General features: G+C 40.5%; 1 protein-coding gene across 1 annotated transcript in view; it reads right to left on the minus strand.

The window, feature by feature from the left end:
* atosa (atos homolog A) overlaps positions 1-26,681 on the minus strand; it is a 32,047-nt gene that overhangs the window by 2,320 nt on the left and 3,046 nt on the right. Inside the window, exons 2-8 of the mRNA XM_063478346.1 lie at positions 7,694-7,878; positions 5,451-5,647; positions 4,260-4,385; positions 2,134-4,015; positions 1,784-1,909; positions 1,144-1,232; positions 7-103 (exon numbers count right to left, since the gene is read on the minus strand). Of these exons, the coding sequence (XP_063334416.1) occupies positions 7-103; positions 1,144-1,232; positions 1,784-1,909; positions 2,134-4,015; positions 4,260-4,385; positions 5,451-5,647; positions 7,694-7,878 (2,702 nt within the window). The remainder of the gene's footprint in view (positions 1-6; positions 104-1,143; positions 1,233-1,783; positions 1,910-2,133; positions 4,016-4,259; positions 4,386-5,450; positions 5,648-7,693; positions 7,879-26,681) is intronic.

Raw genomic sequence — 26,681 nt, forward strand, 5'->3', positions numbered from 1 at the left:
CTATACCTCAAAGTTTCCCAGCAGGCTGAGACTGGCAGGTGGAGCACTAGCACTGAACAGCTGCTGTGACTCATCCGTGTACCCCTCTCTCTTTAGACACACCCTGTAGTAAAAAAAACCACATGCTGGATCAACACGTTTTTAAATGTGTTATGTAAATGCCTAAAGGTATTTACATGGCACACATTTCTAGTGTGCCTTAATAGTTATGTGTCTCAGGTGAGCTAAAATTATCTCAAGCCGGCTTCCATCCGTGTATAAACACGAGTGGCAACTTGAAATGTTGGTTACTCTGAAATCCTAATTCACTAGAAGTGCAAATAAAGTGTTCAGGCCCACAGGTCACAACATAGAAACTTTACATATGACTCTTTCCATCAACCATATGTTTTTTGACGAAACATAAACAAATAATATCATATAGTGCCTTTTACCAACCAGAGCAAAACAGCTCTTTTAAACAGCTAAAATGACCTTTCACCCCCGAATACCAAACTCTTCAAACATCTGCTGTACAAAAAAGCAGCACTGAGCTTCCACCCACATTTGCTGTGTGTAGGCAGAGCCATGAATCTCTGTGTATATAAAGCCAGTTCAGTGCTGTCTGCCATTTTGAGCTGCGTGTGTGCATTTCTAGATGCAGTCACAGTACAGCAGAGCTTCAGCAGGTGGCACTGTGAGAGGAAAAGTCAGCAGAATGGGGTTGACCCAGCTTTAGCCCTCTGTGAAGCTGCTATGGTCTCATCTTTTCTCACACAGCCTGATTTATGCAACTGTTTATCTGAGGCTTTTGTATCCAAGGGTTTGGGTGTGATATGATCTGAATCTTATATATCCTTTACAATATAAGCTGTATAATAAACAAAATACCTCTATCTTCAAATTTTTCTTGATGTTTGTTACATATAGTAAAAGCTGTGAGCCTGCAAAGTGAGCGAAACATGTAGGTTTTAAAAATCATGATGAAAAGTATGAGTAACTAGATCCAGATGGTACTGTAATCATCAGATAATGTGGGAGGTAACTGTAAGACAAAAGACTGCATTGTAACTAGTCAAAGCGCCCCAAACTTAGTTTCTTGTACAAAATGAGTTGGAAACTAGTAACTATAGTAACACAGATCCCAGGTAAGAAAATGTATACCTTTTCCCAGAGGCCCAAGGCAAACCCTTACAGCCAGCCACAGAGGTGTCCAGGTCAAAGTATCCTGTTTGACTTTTCCTCTGAGGAACCTGTAGCAGACACACAGGACACCATCAACACATACTTTTATTTATTTATATTTTTATAGAGAGAGTGTCATGACCTGCATGTGTCAGCTTGCTGCTGGTGAGACTTAAATGTGTGTGTGTGTGTACAGTATGTGTAAAAGTGATCAGAAGACAGGAAACTGTGATGATGAAACTTGTGACTGGTGAGATGCTGATGAGTCATTTAGCTTACGTATCGCCATGTGTGCACATCAACGCTGAAAAACTACTCAGTAGCCCAGCAGCCAAAAAAAAAAAGCTATCCTAATCATCAACATTTAAAGTACTCTAGTATATTCATTGGTGAAGCACTGTGAGTAATGCTTCAACATGAGGTGGTGAGCATGGTGTTATGACAAAGACTTGCATGGACTCTGACAGTGACTATTAAAGCATAGCTAAAACATTAGGTAAGCCTGCATCTGACTCAAGTGTCTTTTCCGCAGATGTTCAATTTTGAAGCTGAGAACTGTTTCAGTTAGAAGACATGAAGCTACTGTACATGAATGTGTGTGTGCTTGTGTGTTACTTACAGGGCTGGAGAGCAGAGGCAGGCCAGTGCAGGGGTGGAAGGCCTTGGTTGCTGTAGCGTCTAATGAGTGGCGATTCTGTTTCTTCCAGCTGTTGCAGGGACGCAGAGGGGAGGGACTCGGAGCACGCTGGGAGTATAGAGAGAATACATTAAAACAGCTTGCAAGTGGACAAGTGAACTTACATCATCTTCCTACCCCAGCTGAACTTAGAATAAAGCATGTTACTCTGTTACCTTTTTTTTGTCTTACATATAAAACTGTGATTAGCACAGGTGTGACACATTATTGATGACTAAAAAGGGTATCACACACATACTGGACAATGCTCATTAAAGAAAGAATTGTCTTACGAGAACAGTAGAAGGTGGAGTCATATCTAGACTTGATGTGCTGGAGCATCCAGAATCTGAGGGTGCCTGGTTCTCATCCTGGAGGGTCGGGGCCTGGGCATGTTTGCAGTTTTGCATCTGCATTTGCATCTGGGATTGAGCTTGAGGCTTGCTGTGGTCGTGGCTTCTGTTACAGTTCATGTTTGGGCTGGCGTCGTCGCAAGTCCAGTTCGAAATCTGGGCTTGCCAGGAGCGGTTTTCGATGAGGGGGGAGGCAGGGGGGGATTCATGGCTGCTGGGTGTCCTGACTCTGAGCTTTTCCTTTGGAGGAGTTCGTAAACGCTGACCAGCCTGTGCATGGGACTGGCCTCTGAATGAGGGTTCTTCAAGTGTAGACTGAGCACCATTTTGGGCCCGGGGAGAATGGCATTCGGCACCCCGATCAACTCGGGGCTTGTCTGTGCAAACAGGCGTGTGTGTGGCAGCGGTGTGCGTGCTGCCTCTGTGAGGTTCGTGGCTAGGTATGTGACCGTTGGTGTAGCCGTTGGTGGCAGTGTGTGGGGCATGTGGGATGTGTGTGGTGTGCGAGTATGTGCGGACTGTGTGTGTCACTGTTGTTGTGTGAGTATGGTGCAGAGGGCTGCCGCTTCTGCTGTGCCGGGGGGACAGAGAGGGGACAGACAGTCTCTCCTGGATGAGCCTAGTAATGTCTTGAACTGCTTGGGCAATCAGAGAGCTGTCTGTATCCCTCTCCCTGTCTTTCTCCTTCTCTCTGTCTGACTCCTTCTCCCCGTTCCTCTCCTCTTCTCTGTCTCTTGTCTCAGTCATTTTTAGCCTCCTGCAGGCTGCAGGTTTAGGGGAGGAGCTTTCCCATTTCCCGAAAGAAGTGTCAGTCACAGGTGTGTTAAATGGGGTGGGCCACACATGTCCCACAGACTCATAGGGCGGTACCTCAGGCTCTTTGGTCTTACTGGCAGTTATATCATCATGGTTACTGCCCCACATGGCTTTGGGAGGGTTGTCAGAAGCAAAAAGGCCGGGAGGGAGTGGGGGTGCTGTGGGGTCACAAAAGTTGAGCCTCTGTGCAATACGGGCAATAACTTCCTGTCTCTCCTGCAGCAGGGAACCAATCAGTGGGTTTGTCTCAGGTGCAGCAGGCCTCGGGGAGGGGCAGCGGGGTGGCTCGGCCATGGAAAAATTCTTAAACGCTCTCAGAGGCTCGGGGAGTGCACTCTTTGACCTCTCGTTGTTGTTGCTGGTACAAGAACCATAGTCTTCTACCTGTGTGGGTTCAGATGAACCATTGAGAGCTGAGTACAGCCACTTCCCTGCTTTACTTGTAGGAAGTGGGGAGGGGGAGTGGGAGCGGGATGGCGTGGGGGAGTGAGAGGGCCTGTGGAAGAGTGGGGAGCCCTGACGTTGGGGGGCGTTGCCCTGTGGGAGCTCTCCGTTCTGATACGAGTGATTTTCACCAGGCTCTTGGCTCTTCTTGCTGTATGGATGTGGCACAGATGTGTGAGGAAGGCTGTTAATGGGGATGTTGTTGATGGGGAGATTGGGAATGGGTAAGCCGTTGAGGAGAAGGCTGGACATTGAGTTGGAGCTCTTGCTGTACGTATTAGAGTTGTTGAGGAGGTTGTCCTTACTGGGGTCCTGGTTCTTTTTGAGGGTGGGCAGGCCACCATGGCTGTTAAGGTTTGGGTTGAGGCTGGGAGTCTTACTGTATAGCGGAGGAAGGCCGGTATGGATGCTGCAGGCCAGGGTGGGATAGGTGGGCTGTCTGGGGAGCGACTGGACACGGACCTGCAGTGCAACACTCTGGGAAACATTGGGGACTGGGAATATGTGCTCTGAAGGTGGTTGGGAAAACTGCCACACCAAATCTTCGTCAGCAGCACTGATCCTATTGGATGGAAAAATCCTGATTCAATAAACAGGGTCCCGTTAACTGTTAAGTTTAACAGAACGTAAGAACTATCTGGGCTGTAATAACATTTTAGCTATGCACACAAACCTTACACATGTGTATATAAATGTGCAACTAACATAACTTTAGCTTTAGTGTGGAACTAGCACTAGTGTGGAAGCTTGACTGAACAGTCTTCAGCCCATCACCGTTAAAGTCTTCAGTGAGTGTTACATCTGACCTGTACAGGATGTTTCTGGGGACGATGCCATGTGAGGCACTGAGCCAGGCGCTGAGCTGGGAGAAGAAGACGTAAGAACGAACAGCCAACAGCAGGGTCTTCTCTTCAATGAAACGGTCGCCGCTTCTATAAAAAAAAAGAGAAAATAAAATGGTGGAAGTGTGCCAGTATGTCAGGTTAATGAGAAAACGATGTGTATTTTTTTAATCTTTCACAGTGTTCCTTGTTCCTACACATGTGAGTAGGAAAGTAGGCCAATATGTCAGACTAATTAACTCCCTGAGTACCGCACCAATTATATATATTTTTTATTATTCATTTTTTGGATTTTTGACCATTGTTTTATTTTCTAATTCTTTTAAAGCTTTTAAAGCTTTTAACTGTGCTTTGTTTTTCTGTCCTTTTGGTTTTTTTGTTTTTTAACTAACTGGTGAAGGTTTACCTTGTTCCCCAAATATAAAATAAAATGCAGATTTTATGCAGCAGTTTTGTAAAACACATGATGTCATACTAAGACGATTGTTATGCCCCATGTTTGGTCCATGTGCAACAGGTCTGCTGGTAAACAAGCACATGTTAATGATACTTAGAGACCCAACATACCATGTACATCCTTTCAAGTTTAGCAGCTGCAGTGACCCTTACAGACGTGTTATAAGTTTCTGCATCTGTGAGTATGCTGTTGTCCATTTGGCTCAGAGTGATGTCGGTTTTATCATCAGACTGTGAGCATGAGGCTCTGTCCAGTCAAGTTAAAAAATGTTTGTAACAAGATTATTGATATCATTTCCCTATCATTAAGGCATGAATAGCTCTGACAGTAATAACAATTTTGTATTCCATAAATCAAGTGCTTTTTCAGCTAGTCTCAACAAGATCAAACAGGGCTGAGAGCCAGTAAACAAGTTATGTTTGTGTTGTTTTTCTTCTTTGAAAAAATCTGACTATTCTAGTAGCCTGAGCGAATAGTTTCCTGAACACTTTCAAATCATTTTTTTTTTTAGAAAAATCTGCCTGCACAACAACTTCTTTGTGCTTAATAAAACCGAACATTAAAGTAAGCAGAGAGATAATGCTTCTTGTATGGTAAAAGAGGACAGTGCACGTTACGAAAAATAACAAAATAGACATTTTCTTGCATTCCCCATCTTTAAAATGGTGTGTGTGTGTGTGTGTGTGTGTGTGTCATACTGTCTAGGAACAGCCTGCAAGGTCCATCTCTCCAACAGCAGAGCATCTTGTTTGATGACCGGGTCACTGATGAGATCACTTGGGGGGCACTCATCACCATAGCAACAGTCTGGAAGGAGCATGACCTCGATCATAATGGGTATGTTGTTCCTCCAAAGTAGGATCACCTCAGAACGGGTACGCCTCGCCTGCCGACACTAGGCACACACACATCCGTGGACAAAGGTGAGAGGTTAGTGTTCATTAGTGAATGTCAACACCAAAGTTAGGGGCACAGCAGCTAGAGAGTAAATATTGCTATTAACCTCTGAGTTTAAAAAAAAAAAAAAGAGGATATTTTTATCCTGCACGGCAGTCCAGTGACAGAGGGATATACTATAGACTCAATTTATTAGCTATACTTTGCAAAAATTAAAGCAGCCTAACACAGCGGTTCGTTACAAAGTTACAATTCTGTTGCTAAACTAGAAATAAAAATTTATTACAGAGCTTCATTATCTTTACTAATGCATTAGTACAGTGTGTATACCATCAAATCAGAGCAGCTTAGGTACCACTCATCCTGAAACATCCTGTTAACATGTTACACTTCATTCTGACTATTTAATTTTTCATGATCGCAGTTTTCTTTTGTTTTTATTGCACGAGGGCTGTTACCTAGTTTTACGTAATATGTTACTTTTCAACTGTCAGGAGTTAACAACATACAAAAACAACTGAATGTGTTTAAATATTATTGTTTTGGTTTTTATAAATGCACAACTAAAACAATAAATTCAGCTGACAGTTAATTCTTAACAGGCCACCTGTTATGCTTTGAAATTATGTGTATATCTTTTTATTGTTGGTGTTTTTGAATGAAGTCAGCATACCGCATTGTTTACGTTATTGGGTGCTCCTCTGTCATTGGGCTTAAAAAACAAACTGCAAAAAACATTATTATTTATTTATGTTTTAAACAAAACTTTTGAGACAGCAGACTCAGTTCCCGCACATCTCCACTTTCCAATTTATCTTTGTTTGTTTGCGCTCAAAACGTCAGCTGTGGATTGGTATGACAAAATTTAAAAGGAATTCAGGGCAGTACACCAGATAAACTGGATGAACTGGTATACCGCCCAGCCTCAGGAAAGCCAACTTTTAGTTTACATAACAAAGACTGCATGAGTAACTGTGTACATTGACATTGCTTAAAGCAAGGAAAAATTCTGTGCCTGAAGGGGGACTGGAAGGTCATCCCACAGAAGGTTATCAGCGTTTTGTGCCTTTTACACCTCAATTCCTGATAAAATGTTTACTAAAGTGATGGATGGTGCAAATCTACATGTTGTTAAAATTGAGGTGGATCTATCATTTGGCTACACGTAACATGGAGATTGGCTCTGTATCGACCTGTTAACCATTTCAGAAAGGCAAGAACGCAATATAATTGTATTAAATGTGATCCCCTTATGTTTACATGTAAGGTTGATCCAAACTGCAGATAAATGGATGAAGTCACACTCTACTCACTCAGAAACATAAATTATAATGTATATTTTCTTAGACCTTAAAAATTTATATATATATATATATATATATATATATATATATATATATATATTTATTGTAGGTCAAGCTTTTTAACCAGTTGTTTAAGCAACGCTCTTCGACCGTGTAACCACAGCACTAATTTCCATCCACCCTTTGCATTTCCGGTCAGATGGACTCTAACTCCCGTGTGTGCAGCTCTCGGTGGAGTGACTTGTTTACATTTGGGTGGCATATCACCAGTTGTACTTAATGGTTTGTTGTTTCCACGCTTAGTGGGAACAGTTTTCTTGTACATTTTGCAAAGCATTGTGGTTGGTTGAAGTAGTTCTCTTTTTAGGTACTAAATCATCATCTGAGGGTGATGCACAGCTCTCAGACATGCCCGGGCCTGTCTGATAATTGTGTCCATAGCATGACCATAGTAATAATATCTCCACATGGGATTTTTAATCATGTAAAAATCTGTAGCGCTATCATTGCAGGTGATATGACATGGAACAGCCCTCGAGGCCACGTAACTACCACTAACTGCTGACCCACAGCGTACCAAAGTAGGCCTATTTTACGAATACAAAACATAGGGCTCCTTTCAATATGTACATGCAGCCATATTCTTAATGTGGAACAGTTTAAAAAACACAAGCCTTTAAATGTAGGGTACAGTACCAGATAACTTTATGCCTTGCCTGGATGTATGAAATAAATCTTACCTGGGGTAGTTTGTCGCTGCATTCATGCTTGTGAAGAGGAGGCATGGCTGACTGGGCTGGCGGACAATGTAGCCCCTCAGTCCTGCCTTTCACAGAATACTCTGGTGTCCTTCCCTCTGTGATGAGTAAGGTCAGGAACACCAGGAACTCCTCCGCATCGTACTCAAAAAACTCCTCTGTTGCATCTGGACAAGACAAAGAAACAAAGGGTCAGCAGTAGCTATATGACCAGTGCACATTCAAATGAACAATAATAATAATAATAAAAAAAAGGGGATCAGCTGGAAAAAAGTATCAATTAAAAAAAACAAAAACAAAAAGGAATGTACCCACGCCAGAAAGCCACCTGCTCTGCCTGTTCAGTGTTGCATGCTTGAAAATGGCCATTTAACTTGGGCTGGAAAGACTTGTCTAGAGAAGGGGTGTGGGGCAATGCAGTGAATGACACAAGTTTTCCAGTTTGGCCACTTCAAAGGAATATATTTAGATCATCCATGTCAGCTGAGTTGTCGGGTGAAGCCACACACTGATTGTTTCTTCTCTATGTGGCGTGCACATAAACATAAGCCGCACTGACGATGACATCATTAATATTCATTGGAAAAATATTTGCAAACAAAAGATCAACCAGTTACACGAGGAAAACACTCAAGAGAAATCATAAGAGTGCATGCTCCACCAGTTTGGCCAGGGGCTGTGGGTGGGGCTGGCACGAGAGATCAGGACCTTTAACGGCGCTATTCCCCTCTGACTAACAGCTATACAAGAGCACAAAGGAGAACTAGATGTCACAGTAAAATTACAGCTTATGCTAAGCCACTTTCATTAAATGTATTTGATTCTCAACTACAAAAAGGTGCAGCTGGGTCAGCAAGATGATAGTCAACTAGCTCGCGTGTCTCCTGCCACAACAAAATTAAACAAATCCTGCTGTTTGTGTTATAAATGAGCTTAGACCTTAAGGAGGGTATTTTTAGCAAACAGCTGAAGAGCCTGTCTTAGTTCTCCATCTCCTGCTCTTCTCCAGAGAAAACTCCCAGAATCCCGCAGGAGGTCAGCTGACGCACAGCAGCACAAAGAATCACAGCTTTCTTTCTTCTGACACACAGGAGTTGCCTGTACATATAACCTCTGCAGGTCTAAATAAGTGAGCCAGCAGCAAACCAAACTCAAGTCAAATTTAAGTGAAAACACTGCTCTCACTCTCTCTCTCTTTGAAACTATGACTGTGCTGGTCCTCACAAGAACACAAGTACAGAAGCACATAAACACACCCTGTCCTCCTCCCACCACAGCGGGGCTGGGTAGAATAGAGTCCCTCTCAGCTGGCTATGCAGAAGTGTGAGCTATGAGCTGCTGCTGTATATATGTGTGAGTGCGTGCATATCATAGCCAGCCAGTCGCACACATTCCACTCAGGGAACTCCTCCTACATGCCTTTGAGCTGGTGCTGCACGTGGAGAGAGACGCAGTCCAATACAAAACATGAGGAGGGAGGGATGGGAGGAGGGGGTCTGTTAGCCAGCTGTAGGCTGAATAAAAGCAGGGTAAAGAAGATGGAGAGGGAGGCTATATTCACAGACAATCTCCTTTTCTTTATGGGCTGAATCAGAACTGTGTGAACAAAGGGAGTAGGAGACCAACAGTGAGCTAGAACAAGAGAGAAGAGACAGGAGCAACGGGGTAATGTATGACAAAGGTCAGCATTCAAGGACACCGTCTCTCGTATTTACATGAGGGCTGGTTGCACACACTGGGTATGGTGGGTTCTGGCTGGCTGATTTCCAACCAAGGTTTGATGTTCCCAGTTGGTCAAAGAGGCTCCTGGTACTACTGGGATCTGGGCTAAAGGTGACACTCAGAAACAAAATGAAGCATGGGCTGATGAATTGGCGTGGGGGGGAGAACAGCGCTTAAGTGAGCAGAGGGAAAAAAACAGCCTCTGAGAAATGGTGTGCTAACCCCCCAAAGCAGACACACACACACAGCTCCCAATTCATATGTGCACAGTGGGTGTCAGATTACTTCGCTCTAGGGAAAGCCAGACTCGGGAACACATACACCCCTAAAGCACATATTGCAAAAACACACATGAACGCTAACAAACAAGGACAACATGACACACAACATGCACACAAAGGACCAGTGATGGAGGCTCTGGTTAAGGGGCCCAGGCTCTGTATGTGTAGATGAGAGCTGTCATTCATTAAAGGATTGCGCCTGAATAGAGCATTCCTATGAAGCCTACACACACACACACGCACACAAAGAGACACAACTTGAATCAAAGTTAGGAGGTAATCAAGATACAGAATAAGACAAAAGAGGCTAAGGCGAAGAAAACCTTTGGACAGATGAAGTGTTCAGAATGAATCACATTTGTGTCCGATTTCTGCTACTTGAAATGATTAAAAGCAGAACAAAAGTCAGAGTAAGGTATTTTTCTCATCTTGCTGGTACAGAGACTGATCTTTCTACATGGGAAAAACTCTCATCCAGAAAGCTCAACTCAATGACTGATGGAAGTAATGCAGTATCTTAAGAAAAATAATTATTTTCAACCATCTCCTATTTCTGGAGAAACAGGTTGGTATATTTTCCTTTCTCACATGTAGCATGTGGCAGGAAAAAGTCCTGCTCTCTGTACTGTGAATGTTTTAAAGGCATTCACAGTACAGAAAATACACTGTGTGTTTTAAGGGACCAGCATCATTGACCTGAGACCAAGTTTTCCAGATTTAAGTCTACATGTTGTAGCTGTGTACTGTCAACAATGGGCAGTGTCAAAATTATGTGAAACAGCAGGTCTGTAGTCTACTTCTGCTTGTGATGCGCTGTTGTTGGTCCTTTAGCTTAGCCCCTGCTGTGGAGAAGACCAAATTAGATCTTCATAGACAAATAATTTATTTGAAGTGAAAACAAGTGTAAAAAAAACAAAAACAAAACAAAACCCCCAAACAATGAAAACTGTACAGTGCAGCCTCTTTCAGTGCTTTTCACATCTACCTTCTTCGTGTTTAATGGTTTTATAACTCCTTCCTTTTCTTGGAAAACTCGGCTGTCTTTCCCTTTACTTATCAAACCAACTTTTTAAACTATCAGAAATGCCAGACTATGTGCTGGCTTTTTGCACTACAGCACACAAGCATGTCTGTGTAGGTTGTATACTCGAAATCCTACGCAAAAGACATAAATGTTGCACAATAAATTTTGCTTACAGTGAGGGAGCTGTCTGAGTAGTGTGTGGAAGAGGCTGTGCACATAATACACAAGAGTTGGCAGGTTAAAGACTGGGCAGTGTCTGATCATTGCATTAATCCAAATTCCATTTATAAAATCTGAATAATTAGTTTAACTGAATAGTATTACTGGTGTGTACAAGGAAGGCAGCAGAGCTTCAACATCTAGTTGACTAGCTCTCACACGCACATGTGACCTTTAGAAACCTGAAAACTTCAGGGCTTTTTTTTCATATATCGTTTTAAGCTAATAAATATATGTTAAAATTATTTCCTAAAGCTAGAGGCATCTAACAATGTTTTAAATCATACCTACAAATAGTTAATGTCACTTTAAAATTTATGTAACAGTTGTTTACTTGTCATTAAGCCTACAAGTTCAACATTCAATCCTGCCTTTTCCTTCCCCTCATATCTTCCGTTTACCCACTGGACCATGACTGATTAATTCCTGCCTCTCCATCTTTTCGAACGGGCAGTTTTGTCTCTCATTAGCTGATATGTTTGTATGCATACGCTTTAAATTAATGTTTGTCTGAGATACATTATTCCTTTCTTCCTTCAATTTGTTTTTGGGTCATCTATGTGTGTAAATTATGTTCTTCAGTTTACATTGGACCCCTTAAATTGTTTGAAAGAAGTACCATAGCAACTACTAACAGTGCTTGAGAAATGCAAACAGAAAACAATTGTGTTTAGGTCCAGTGACACTTCACTGATAAATGCTGCACTAAGCAAACCCAAACAGTAATACATGCACACATGATGGAAAATGTTATTTTCCTCTGTTCCATGTGCATGTGATCTCTCATCTGTCTCCTGATCATGTGTGATGTGAATTATGTAACAGGTCGGATTAAGATTCGGGCGTCTTATTATTAGACCTATGACCGCCTGCCACCAAGAGCAGCCTGAATCCGCCTACAGATCGCCTGGTTCAGCACACACACATGCACACAATCACATACACACCTCTCAGCTGTGTCCATCTCCTTGAGCCAAAAGATCAGTATAGAGTCATGTGGGATGGAAAAAGGCCTCCAGGACAAGAGCATAGGGGTCATTCTCGATAGCCAACATTGTCGTCACAGTAAAGTGCCTTAGCAACCTGTTCAGTTTGCCTTTTTTTTGTTGCATGTGTTGCAACAGATTCTTACACTTGTTTCTGTCTTTATAAATTATACAATATAAATGCATTTAGTCTAGTAGAGCATTTACACTGTGTACCCAGTAGCTGTTTAAAAACACAAACAGATGGCATGAAAGAGGGAGAGAAAGACAGAATGTAAGAGACACACATTTAGATAAGATGACCCATTAATCCGCGCACCATGGCCACACAATCACTGCATAGTTGTGCCTCTTTCTATGGCCAAAGCTGCTCTGCTCTCTACACATACAAACATTCAAACACATACACTCACAGCTAATTAGAATGCTGCGTAAGTACCCATATGTCCACCATTCTCATCCTCCTCTGTACGGCCATTACTTTACCCGGTTTGTGCCACCTCCAGAGTAGCATGGTTAAAAGAGACCTGCGATATATAAACACTGTTACAATGGTGGATTTTTAAAATAAATTAGGTCAGCATATACTTTTAACAGTCAATTTCAAATCATTCTCTCAGGCTTTGTTCTGTATGATGTTAATGAGAAGGGCTATCCCTAACATAGTCATCTCAGGTACACAGCTCCACCTTTGAGCACAGAAGCCCCACCCATCCCGCTGTTCAAGCCTTCCAACTATGAGGGGCAGCCAATCAGAAGAAAGATGGGTTAAAAGAAGAAGCAAGCGAAACAGTTTGTTTTAGACAGAGGATTAAATAACTAAGCTAGATTTGTATTATTTTGATTTGTGAAATATGCAAAGCTACTGTTTTCTTTAACTAATAATTATTTTCATTACTGACCAATGAGCATTTTTTTCTAGAATCCATTTTTAATTAAATACCAGAAAAACAGTTCCCACACACCAAAAAGGCATCTTCAAAAATCTGATACATAGAAGTTTTGTTTACTCTCTCTATTTTGCATTTGTGTTAAAAAAAAAAAAAAACAACAACAACAACAAAAAAACTAACTAAAATATTCACTACATTACCAAAAGTGAGATGGAGGTAACTGGAGACAAAAGCTGGTGGAAGATCAGTCACAGATCAAAGTTACTGTGGGAATTCAACAATGCAGAGTTCACCTACCTAAAGCTGGTGTACTGATCATCAAGGAAAGAATAGATCTCACTCAAAAAAGAGGGGGGATAACATACTGCAGGGCAGCAGCCAGAGCTCACAAAAAGAAAGACAGAAGGTCTGTAGAGATACTGAAGGAGACAGATGACTGAAGGGGAAAGCGGAAACCTACACAGTTAGTTCAAAGGGGAGACAGGAAGTCATTTTAACCATGTTTTCAGTTAACTGTCTGTCAAGTGAATTTCATTCAAATATTTGAACCTTGGAAGAAATTTCTTAAAAATAAAGCAAATTAGGTGACATTTATCTCAGCCGAGTTCCTCTCAAAGAATACTCACAGGACAGAAAAGAATAAATAAAAGACTCTGGAGATGAAGCAGCTCTTATAGATGAGAACAGCACATCAACACATTTCAACACATACCCTATGCACTGTGAGAGTCCAATTTTTACAGTGGGGATTTCCTTGATTTTATTTTAATTAATTAATTTAATTAAGTGAGTGTAACACTTATTTTGCAATATAGGGAAAAAACAAACAAAAAAACAAAAAACAAAACAAAACATGATTCAACATTTACATAACAACAAAGATCTATCAGTGGGTGTTCCACTTGCCTTTGTATAAAACATCCACGTCTAATATTAGAATAAACTTAGAAGCATGAGAAAAAGGAACAGTAAACACACACATGCTTTGTTTAAGAGCATCAGTATGCTGTAAAAATAATAAATACCTCATAGTAATAATTGATTTTCATCCACACAAGATACTACAGCTCTGACTGCTCTTACAGGCTGAGACAATTTTCTCAAGATGAATATGCAATAAAACTCTGAACAAAGATCTGTACAAGTGGACCCATTTCTGAGACAAATCAAGGAAACAAAGACACAAGTGTATTTGCAACTTACAAAAGTTCAAATGCCCAGTCTTAGTCCTGATGTTCAAAATCTTTTGAGGTTTTAAGCTGATAAGTGTAAGACATTTGATTTTTTTGGGTCTGCAGACTTCAGATAACCAGCCAGCCGGGAGGCAGTGCATTAAGGCAATTTCCAGGCAGCTTCAGTGCAGCAGTGGCAGCAGTCTGCTGGGCTCACTGAGGTGTGTCAGCTTAACACACAATGATATCTAACTCCTTCTGAATGGAGCCAAACAGAGAAGGTTCAGTCTTTCCTATCGCAAAATTTCTTATTCTGATCGGGTACAGCAGTGGATGTCCTTGATTCTTGAACAGTTCAAAGTAAAGGGTTCTTTTGGCTGCACTTGCACCTCTTAGTCATCACTGCATGAAATATAAATTAAAAATGTGATGCAGTAATGAGCTCACCTTCAATCATGCATGGACTGGACACAGCAGATAGTGCCAAATGCTCAAGGGCTGCAATATATACGCAGTTGTATTTTTAAGCCAAAGCTTTTCTCAGAAAAACTAAACTTCTATCATGTACAGTATGCATTACTGAAAGGATGATTAAAATAAAACAAAGCATTGGTTTCGTGTCACATGATTTTTAACTGTGCATCAGTAGGGGAAAAAGAAATAAATAAACACAAATCTAACACTCGTTTCCGTTTCACTCATAAAATACGAGTGAGAATCTACTGTACTGAATGCAGTTTCATTGAAACGAGAGATTAAAAAAGCAGCATACATCACATCTTCTTTGTCATCTTTGCAAGAGCAATCAACACCAACAACCAAAGGAAGCAGCACCACAACATGTGACATTATGCACTACTGGTGCACAGCATAACCTTCATCTAACAAAGCACCATCATTGCTTCTCAACAAACCCAACAATGCTCAAAAGACATTACAAAATGCAAATTTTCATTATCTGGACACAACTGTCCTCTGGATTTTGAATGGTAAAAAACCCCAAGGCTCTCTTTTTAAATCACGAATTTTGCAGTCCTGATAGAGATATAAAGACACACTCACAGCTGTATTTTTACAAGACAGTTCTTCTATGCTAAATGCCTTTACTGCAGCCCCCAGTGTGATAAATATAGACACAACTTGGTAAGCACTCCTTTTCTGTTTTTTCTCACTCTTATTTCAAAGTGAAGGTTCCCACAACCAACTATTTGATGACTTTGTAATGGTGTCTGCTATGAAAACCCATATTAGAAACTGCTAAAGTAGAGAGTGCCTGAAGTCATACGCTATTAAAAGATAAGAATAATCATCAGTATTACAAAACTGTGAGAAAAGTTCTAACAGCTACAAGTTACTTGTTAAAATGCTGACATCCATGCAGTTCTCTGTTCCTTTTGATTTCTACATATTATAGCTGTTATGCTGAGCTAACTCTGTACAAGTATCACAGTACAGACAACTTTGTGGACTATTTCTACAGGGACTCCCATGAAGTCCACCACAAAGCTATGCTTATGCAAGCAGCCTGGTGTCCACTGTGCAACTACCTCAAAAAATGAAGGCATGCTTTTCAGCCTTAAAGTATACAAATGCACTGGTGGCAAAGCAGGTGGCAGTTTTGAAGTGTCAGCAGCTCTTGCGAATGCATTTCTACCACTATGGGAATTGTTTGCAAAGCTTTTCGCCCCCCCCGCCCTTTTGTTCCATAATTCTGCAGTTTGACTGATTATATTTGGAGACCAGGTGGTTTTTACAGGACCAAATTAATTATAACTATTTTGCTTTACATCTGAAGGATCACGACTATCTGTCCCAAAATCTAATATAAAAAACAAAAAACAACCAAAACAGATCTTCCACTATTCTTGCCAAACAAGAAGTCACAAAGGAAGTGTCTGTTTTCGTAGTCAGCTCCGATGTTTTCATTACATGCGTCATGAAGCTCTCATGTTAAAAACGTCAATGTTGTCTTAGAGCTAGATGATCTCCACAATGTGATCGACCAACTGTCTCCAAGTAAAGGAATAATTCATGTATGAGTTAGAAAATGAGAACAAAGCACTGAACACAACTGTCACGGCATACAGATGTTCCACTTTAAAGCTTTGTAAGAGATTAAGAGGGACCTACTAGTTTATGCAAAAAGAAAACTGACACAAGCTGAACAGGCAACAAATTGCAAAAGGAGATCCAGAGATCCTCTGTGAACCAGGCCTTTCTGTATTCTCAAACTCTCAAGGATTTGGAAAAACTGCCTTAGGTCTTAATGTTGTTTGACCAATATGTAATACTTCCAAACTATAATATGTATGAACACCAATGTTGTTTCTCCATTTCACAGCAATAACACAAGTTTCTGTGTGTTAAAAATAACTACATTAGAAAAGTATAGTGAATATATATTACAGCTAGAAATGAGCTGGGTATCAAGATGTAGGTAAAAAGGAGACCTTTCATATAATATAAGCTGTTTGGACCAGGCATTTATTCCACATGGTGATGTCACCCTTGCACTTTTTTTTTTAAAGGTATTCTCCAGTAAACCGTCAGAAAACTCGTCAAAAATCCACAGTACCAACGACTGTTTCTATTCCTCTGCATTAAAGACATTAAATTGGTGAAGTGTTGCGAAACTATGATATATCCTGTAATGCTGATGCTTGAATTTGGTTATAAAAAAAATACTTGTGCTGAACAAAAACAGGACTTTGGATTTAAATTACGACACTTTGAGTGCGTGTAAAACAGTTTTGGTTGACCCAAATACTTTGACACTTTGTTGCCAGTCAACACAACACAGATAAAAAGTACTACCACTAAATCCCAATGAGCCCATGAAACAAAATAATAACCTTTAATTTTAGTTACTGTAGATCAAAAACTTTATCATTTTCTGACTGGGACAGCATGTTGGTTTACAGCTTTCATCTAAAAGTACCAGTACTCACACTGGGACAGTAACACACAACCACAGGACCGGGTTACAAGTTAAAGCCAAAAAACAAAAACAAAAAAAGTCAAACATCTGGATAGAGGGAACAGTCTTGTATAACTTCACAAGCTGGTCCAAAAAACCACCCCCATGCCATGTACCACATATCACGAGCTAACAAGAAGCTTAGAGTATCACCAAAAACTGTAACATCGTGGGAAATTCTAAGGAAACAACACTGTGATGCACATGGTTTCAGACAACTGAATTAACAGCATTTATCAGATACAGATGACAAAATCTTTAAAGAGGTTCACCAGTGAAAAATAAGAAGCTTTACTATATCTATTTCTCAACATCTGCCAGTTTTAAAAGTGCTCCCAAACACAGTGCACCTATGTAAGGAATATAAAAGCTTCAATCTTGCTAAATTTCCTGTGAAAGAAGAACCAGCAATAACCACACAGGCTCTGTAGCAATAAATAACCTCCGCTTTTCTTATTAAAAACAAACAAACAAAAACAACTTCCAACACAAAAGGAAGAAAACAGATATGGTCTTAGTCATTTTCCTCCTGGCTGACTGACCTGGGAATGGAAGAAGACTGTGATCAATGATCATAACTGCTGACCAGGGAAGAAAGGTGGGTGGGACACGTGTTACCAAGGCAACAGGAAAATTGTGTTAAAGATTCCCGTCACGGTGATTGAAGAGTGTCTCTGTGTAGCAATGATCTGCGCCAATATGTGTCTTTGCAAGTGACAGTTAACGCTTCAGCTGTGCTCTGTAAGGGTGCAGTGAGGTGCTCCGGCTCTATGCCACGGCCTTGCTTTGCACATTATGATTTTCTGTTATGACAGTTAAGCTGTTTATGTGATCATGCTCGCTTTGTGAGTGCTGAGCCCTCTCTAGGTCGCTGTGCATGTTATCCTCAGTGTTTATGGTACTCTAATGTGAATCGCTATACAGACAGAGCTTTTACTCTCCATCTCTGCAGTAAAACAGCAGAGGACCGTTGCTTTGCTTAACTTCACTTGTAATAAACAGGGTCAGCTGCGTTTCCATAGCGTTTTAAAACATGAATCACACATCACTGCCAGCTCACCTTTCCTGCTTTTGTCTGCCTTGTGTTACAAGATTACAAAACACTGGAAGTGGTGAAGTCTGCCAAGAAACCGGCATGTTTTTGCCAGCGGCTGTAAATAATGGTAAAGATCTCTCATAAAGAAAGAACTCCAGCTTCAATTTTAAAAACAAAACAAATCACAGTTGTTTTAGTTTTTTACTAACAGACTGAGAGACCCTGGTATTTTAAATTTCATCAATAAGCTGGCTGCCAATGTATCTCACCACTAAACCTTGGACTCCGTTGACAATTACTAGTTTTACAAAGACTATATTGGGATTTTCCTCTGCCTTTCTAAAAACGTTCCCACTTTCCTTTAAACTATGGACTCTGTAATGTGTGTGTGTGTGTGTGTGTGTGTCCCTCTCCCACTAACAACACAAAGGGGCAGATTCACATGAGACATAGCAACAAGTTCTGATTGGCTAAGGGACTTTAGTCCCATTACAGCTGAGGAGAACCCTTCTTTGTGAACTCAGCTTTTATTCTCCAACTGCCAACAGACAAATGACACACAAACACATGCACAACCCAGACTGGCACCCCACCTTGTCCTCTCTATCACACCCATTATTGTCAGACATAAAACAAGAGCTGTTGTTTAGTAGCTGAGTAACATACTACTGATGTTACATGATAAAACAACCTCTGAGCTCATGGAAACAAAAAATCACTATTGTGAAGCTTAACTGGACTCCGAAGGACTAAACAAACAAACCTAATCTGAGCTGAGGTGCAAAAGGTTAACTTCAGGCTTTTTTATTTTATAAAAGAGCTATAAAGAGCTATGCATCTTGTCTAAACTGCTACTATTTGACTTTACTACTTTACATATCCTCATCTCCATGTCCAACTTACAGGTGGATATTTCTCATTTGGCTAATGAGAACAAAACTGTATGTCACTGAGTTCAAAACCAAGAAAACTTCTGTTCATACACACAAATCTGTTCAGCTTTCTTACAGTATTAGGTCAATACTGGATGATGAAAGAACCAGTAACAATGGCAGTTTATTGTGGTTAGGTAACTGCAATTGATGGAGTGTAATGAGTCTGCAGGATTTCACTGAAACTCCACAGTAATTAACGCAGCTTTAACTATACCGACTGGCAAATTCAGCTTCTACAGCCTTTCTGAACTGTAAATCTGCACACTCTTGGCTAGCCAGTGAATACAAATGTGTAAATTCAAATCCTGTACAGACATCCAGGGTTAAAAATGAGATGCAGTATGTTCCCTTCGTCTTTGACAACCATAGCAACTGAAGTCCTTAAGTAAGGTACTTAAACCCCTTATTATACAAATGAGTTGCTTGGCAGCTAACTGTATAAGACTGGTTACACTGGGCAGCTTCCTGGTGTAAATACAGCAGAATGAACAACAGTTAAGCAGAATGAAAAGTACAGTAAAATTTCATGAGATTTAAAAAAAAGACAGGCATTTGTGACATTTAGTAATAATAATTAATCACCTCTTCCTGGAGTCTCCAAATCCCCCCTGATTTCACCTGAAATATCCATAATAGTATCTTTAAAGGTCCGGTGTACCCTTCCACGGTGCCCTTTTTGACCTCAACTCTCTGCAGTATCCTGTTTGACCTTATTTGCACACACTGGAGCTGTGAGGCACAAAGCCTCTGTTATTCAAGCAAGAGTGGTTCTTTTCAACCTCACTGTCTAACTAATATCTGTTATCTAACCTGAACTGGAGTGGAGTAAGTACAGCAATAGTGGACAAGGTGGGCAGTGGTCAAAGTGAGAATTGCTAAGCTCCAGTGGGGCCAACAGTTAAGTAGACCTCTCTAACGTAGCCTTTAAATGTACACTATAGAGTCTATTTTTCATCTACTCGGATTCTTATCTTGCATTACTTCCCAAGACTACAAATACACAGCCTGATATTATACTAGATGTGCTGGAAAGAAGATGAAAACATTATAATTTTTATGAGAAATTTAAAATACAAAACAAAATCCTGGTCATTTTTATGGTTATATTCACTCCACATAAGACCACTATTAAATTTCAGCAAGCTGAATGCTGGCAGCGACAGGACACTAGGGCAGTGGGACAACCCAGCCTCTCTCTGTAATCAGAGCTACCCTGTCTAACGCAAATGCACAGGCCTTTGACCCCTCCTGTGCTGCTAGTGTCAATTTCTAGAAAGGGGAGTCTGAATTAAGCAACCCGAGCAGTGTAGCTCCAAAGGCTGTGCAAAAAGTGGGCCAGACTGATTTGGTTGGAGACTGGAATTAGCTGCTGTGGACAAAGAATCAAAAGGCTAAAGCTGACACAGTTGCTTTAAACCTTTGCCTTACTGCTGGCAGGGTTATACAGAATGATTAATCTGGTAGGAAAGGGCAAGGTTACAGCTCCTGACAGCAAATTTCAACAGCATTCATTAAAAGCATATACCTATATGAAAAAAAAAATCGAACCACTAAAGCCTGTCGAGCAAAGGTGAAAAGAGCAATAACCACAGATGAGCAGGAAAGAGTGACTGTCAGCTGGTTTGCTGGGAGGATGAAGCAATGTTTGGAGTGATAAGGAATCACCTGACTCATTACATAGCCTAGTTGTTGGCCTGAAAGAACTGAGATGAGACAATAGAGTTAAGGAGAGGGGGTAGTTGTGATGAGTTTCAAATTAACTCAACCTAACACTGTGGTTAATAAACAATGTGCTTAACGCCTCCACAAAGAGCCCCGAAGGTGTTCTCCATTAACAGACACCGGGAGTCTGTGTGTTTGTGTACCCATTATTTCATTACTCTAAAAGAAGAGGTCACATGAGAGAGAAGAACCCAATTAAATCTACAAAAGAAAGAAAAAAAAGTTGTATCTAATAATTTGATAAGTCAACAGAATCACAGTCACAGAAAGCAATGCATTTTTTTTAATTCTTTTATTTTGTGTCTTATTCTGTCTTAATAGTGTCATCTGACATTTCATTTCTGAGTCACCTACTTTGGTCTTTTAGTAATTGACCACAACAGCACACAGTGAGCATGGGAACAGAGAAGCTGGTGAGGTGTGTGGTGTGTGAACTTGATTAAAGTGGTGCTTATGTAAGACTCTTTGCAACCAAAGATATGTGGTGTCTGGTAACAGAAATTAAACCCTTCAAGAGGATTCAACAGCCTTCTGATTCACTCTGGACTGTTGAGGCTATATTAAACATCAACCAGTCGAAAAACAAAACAAAACAAAAATGATGGCAACTGACAGTAGTGGTTTTGATTTTATAAACATTGGTTAGAGAATGGAATATTTATACTGCTATAAGATTTGGATTGGATCTTAGCTGGATCAGGTATTGGTGACGACGTGTTGGGCTGAACTATTCAGTGCTCTGTGTTGTTTTGTGTTTACTTTGCAATGTGGCAGCAGGAGCTATCAGGAGAACTAACAGCATAGAAGAAGCTAACAGCAAAGCAGTTTGGAGGCATTTCACTTGTACTTTTGAATATTTTTTTTTAACTTACTACTACTAGTTCTACTAATTTTCATTTCCACTTGTTATGTTTGGTCTGAGAGAAGTTACATAAAGTAGAGGCAAGAAGGACACTGGATCACTGCAACCCATGCTGGGATTCGATTAAACATTATTTCACTTAAGCTGTTTCCCATCATTTCCACGTTATGTACATGATTGTGAGAAGCCTAATCAGACTACGTTAATCAATTATGCGAATATCATCCTTTTTTTCTCCACTGCATTTATCATGGACCTGCTGTCATTTATTATTTTACTTACAAATAAATACATTCTCTGAACAAACTTTGAAATCTGTTCATTCCTCACATTTTATTTCATTAAGATAAAACAGCGCTGTTGAGGTTGATCCTGATTTTGCCTTAAAACATATAAAAGATTCCCTGTCTCTTACAATGAGGAAAACAGCTATCAAATGCAATACTGGCATTGGCTTGTGAGCAGACACCCAAGCCCCAGGTTTGCACTGTATCACAAATGGGAATTATCTTGACCAGCACATCTTTAAATGAAACACAGTCGAGAAAATGTTTTTATATGCAATGCCTGGAATACAAACAATGTAATTTACACACAGAAGCTCTCATAAAGATAACATTTAGATTTGGACTCATCAGCCACTCTTGACTTTCTGGTCATATCAGCATGAAATGCAAATTTAATTTGCAAAAATGAAAATGCATTTGCTTTATGACACAGTCACTCTGACTGCCGGTCAATAGGATGACTTTTTCCTGAACTCCCTGCATTATTACACACACAAATATTTGCATAATGCCTTCTTTGAGAAGCCTGTAAAAATACATGGTACACTGCCAGGTATTTAGTTCTTGTGTATAAAATAGTAAGTCAAGGTAGCCCTATTTCTGTCAATATGTTTTTTCTCTCGATATTATCAGCAGATAGTGGAGGTGGGGGTGTTAAGTGCTGAGGTCTATATGTGATATGATACAGAGGAGTGGAGAGAAAATGGGGAGGAGAGAAAAGGGAGATAGGAGAAGTAAAAGAAAACCAGTGGAGCAAGGAAGTCAGAAAGAAAAGTAATTGCCAGGAGGTTTTCCCTCCTCTCAGACCTGGCAGAAGAGTGATAATCACACATCCCTTAACATACTCTCTCCAAACACCGCTGAGATTAACAAGAAGCTGTCATTTTGGTTTCTCAGTTCCAGAAATAACTCAGAAACCAATGAATGGATACTCTAAATATTTCTAACAAGCATGAGTGCCTTGTATTTTTGTGCTTTTCAAGCTAACAGGGCTCATCCCGCATAGCTTATAGTGTAACAGCGAGGTTGTTATGTCACATCAGGGATTAAAACTTCAAGTGGAAGGAAGGATGCACCACCCAGATTTGATTTTTCATGGAGATTAAGTTCCTATACATAGAAACATGGTTTGTTTACTGCATTAACGCTGTTTAGCTTGTCTCCGTCAATTCAAAAGCTTATACTAAAGGGTAACATTTAGTTTTTCGTGAATTCATTTCGTTTTCTTTTTTTTTTTAACCCTAAAAGTATAAAAGGGAGACAAACTAAACAGATCAGTAATCAGTGACAGATAGAACTAAAAACAAAGAAACTAAATGCACAAAGACAAAGAGACACAGACATCACCACAACACCACCCCCACCAAGAAAAATCACCAGGCCCAGATGGCTCTTCCTGTTCCTGCAGAGCTGGCTGCTGGTTGGCTATGAGGAGCCACAGGGGCGGGAGGATGTGACGAACAAACAAGCAATGACATCACTCACTGGCAGTAGAAATATGACCCATGCTGCTACTTACTGCTTCAGCCAGTCCAGGGCCAATTGTGGACTATGTATTTTTGATTGTCCATAAAGTGTGTTAACAATGCGGGTTAACAAAGTGGCTGGGCTAAGTGTTCCTGCTTCTATGTCTGCGTGTGGATAAAGCTCTTTAAAGTAGTAATCTTAAACATCACGTCTATATATGCACACACAGCATGTATGTACAAGGTAAGAGCACACTTGCATTTAAGTCCAGATAAAGGTTTGGTGTTCTTAATAAAATGCTCAAGCATTACGTAAGAGCATTACTGGTCTGGGAGGAGTGGGTGCCCAATCCCATACGACCGCTAGGCTAGGCTACTTACAGTGAAACCTGTCACAACAGCATTGATTTAGGCTGATTACTCTAGGGGCCAGGATAGTAACTCACAGCTGAATGGTATTCATTGCGAAAGGCAGCTCTAAAGTTGGGTGTACAATGGGCAGTCCAATATCCATGTTCATTGCAGCTGGGTCAGCAAATGGCTGTTTTGTTGTATTGAAAAGGCAATATGGAAAAGCACTTAGAAGATAAAATTAATTCCAGCTGCAAGACTTTGACAGAAGAAATATCCCCAGGTTAAAAAAAACAAACAACAAAAAAAAAAAAAACAGACAAAGAGAACAAACATTCCTTAAAATAAAAAAACAATAAAGTAGTTTTGTATTGAATAGATTCATATTTTTAGTTTTCAGGTGCCTTACAATCAGGAGGGATAATGCATAAATGGCCAGAATTAATTTTTTTTACTTTACTATATAAAGTGAGATGACTATTGCTGTGATTCAGCGCTATACAAATAAAACTGAATTTGATTTAATGAAATTAAATGGTTAATCATTTTATTAAACCCTTTGAATTAAAGCCAGACATCTACACTTCTCCACACAATCTCATCATAATTGCTTTATTTCAAATCTATTGTGATGGTGTTTAGAGAAAAAAATTACAGAAACTCTGTCCAAATAACTTTGGACTTCACTGAAGCTAAAACATGTTGAGAACAGAAGCTCGGTAGATAAATGAGTAAATAAATTAAAAAAGACAATGATGGCTCCAACTGTGTGAGAGGAGTAAAACAGAAGAGAGCACCTGTTGTGTCAGCCTCCTGCTGTGGAGGTAAATCACAGCTGAGGAGGATGCAAAGACAGCACGAGACTAGACAGGTGCTATACGGGACAACAGTGCATGTCGCTCGGCGTTATCTGGGTCTCTCATCAGTGAGAGTGTAGACGCTGATCCGCTGGCAAGTGTTGGGGACATCTCGGGGCAGCTGTAATCTGGCTGAACGTATGGCAGAAGGCAGGCAGTGGTGCGAGCTTGGAGGGTGGGGGAAGGTGGACTTGTACTCGACCCCTCTTTCAACTGGAAGCACTGGCGTACAAACACACCAAGTAGCATTATAGAGAGCACAAATGCAGAACTGAGGCTTGCCAGCTGACTAAGTCCGACATGACTAGCTCTGAGATCATCTCAGACTATACTGTTTGAAAAGTGGACAATGAGAGCTGTGGTTGAGGGCATAAGGAAACTTGCTCATTACTCATCTATATGATCCCTAGTCAACATCTAATGCAAATCAGCTTTTATTTGTAACGAGCCTCCACTGATCTAAGAGTGAAAAAGGCCACAGCTGAGCAAAACGGAGGATTTTATACCATAAACAATTCCTAAGTGGTTTTGAATCGTGCTTTCCTCTGCTACACAAAGCAAACTTATGTCTTTTTAAAACCCAGCTTTACCACACTTAAGCAGCAACAGTTTGGAAGAATACAAAAAGCCATTTTTCCCCCGACTAGTGTAAATGGATCCGGAGTTTTCCAAAGCTGTTCTTTATGGCACCTGTAAAAGCTGTCAGTTGAGCCACATGGTTCAACGGTACAGCGCTTATTAGGGCCAACAGCAATCTGTTGAATACTGTGCCACACTCACTCTGTTCTCACACCCGCATACACTCACACACATGGTGTCCTGACTCATAGCTCAACTCACAGAAAAACAAGGGGGTCAGATGACTCTGGTTAGGCCCCGGAGCAGAATATAAGTGCTCCTTTTTTCATAAATAACAAACACACACTTCACTAAGGCCCCAAAGAGATGCTGCATGAACTTTAAGAAAAGTATTTTTTTTTTCTTGGAAGTCCAAATTATCTGGGAGCTGGGCTCTTTGAAGACCAAGACTGATTCTGCTTCTTTCCCCTAAATATCATTTCTGATAAACTGATACCTGAGAAAGGGTCTGACATTAGTGCTCTTTTGTGGTTTTAAATTTAAAACATGCACTCCTGCGTGTATGAATCCATTAAGCTCATGAAGGGATAAGAAACCGCAAAATTTGGAGCATTTTCATCCAACTTACATGGGATCTGATAGGTCTGCTCACCACAAAGACTAGTCTGATATGTTGAATTTGACCATTGTTAAGTCCACTAATTCTATCTCAAAAGGGTTAATGGTGAAGTAAGGAGCAAGATGTGGCAGAGTACTTCTTTTTCATCTTATCATTTTCCCAGAAGGTATGACTTTTTCCGCCAAGCTGATCAGGAGGTCAGAGGCAGTACAACTTGAGGCAGTGTGAGATAGATGTGTCTGGACCTGTTCAGTTCTTTCTTTTGGACTTACAAAGCAAGGCACTCCTAGGAACTCTCAGTCTGACCTTGGTGACCTTCAGTAGCCTGAAGGTCTTTCCCCACACATGGGGCCAGATTTACTGACAATCAGCAGCAGTGCAAAGCCCTCTTTTACCAGTAAAAAGCTAGTGTCAGCATTTACTGAATAGGTGCAGTATAAATTTTGTTACTGAAAAGCATGGACATGGTTGATTTTCCTGCTTGCCTTATTGCCCGTGTATTTGTAACAGTTTGACTTTCACAGTGCAAAATTTTGCTAAGAAATTATTTAAATGTACCACACAAATGTTGTTTAATAAGGTTTGTGACACTGTCTTATTTTTTCTCCTGATGTAGCTGTGATAGATGATACTCAGAGTATTAATTCATTTAGAAATGTTATCAGAATGAGTTTGTACTGGCATGAGTGAATGGCTTAACGATGTAAATGCGGTGCCAAAGCTTCCCTGTAGCTTGTCACTGAGTTTCAGGTTTTCAGCCATGCAGAGATGAGTCCTTCATGAGAACTCCAGAGCTCACACAATGCTTTTTGTGTTTTTTCTCAGCAGTGCACATGCACACACAGCTCTGCGACATTCAAATGAACTTATTTTGGGATTAAAGTGTTTTAGATTAATGTCTGATTCTGCCTCCCAAGGTATTCAGGTTAAAAAGAAAAATAAAATCCAGAACAATGCAGGTATTATGCACAGTAACCGAGGT

Source organism: Pelmatolapia mariae, linkage group LG1, assembly GCF_036321145.2.
Source record: "Pelmatolapia mariae isolate MD_Pm_ZW linkage group LG1, Pm_UMD_F_2, whole genome shotgun sequence".
In the NCBI taxonomy this organism is placed as follows: Eukaryota; Metazoa; Chordata; class Actinopteri; order Cichliformes; family Cichlidae; genus Pelmatolapia; species Pelmatolapia mariae.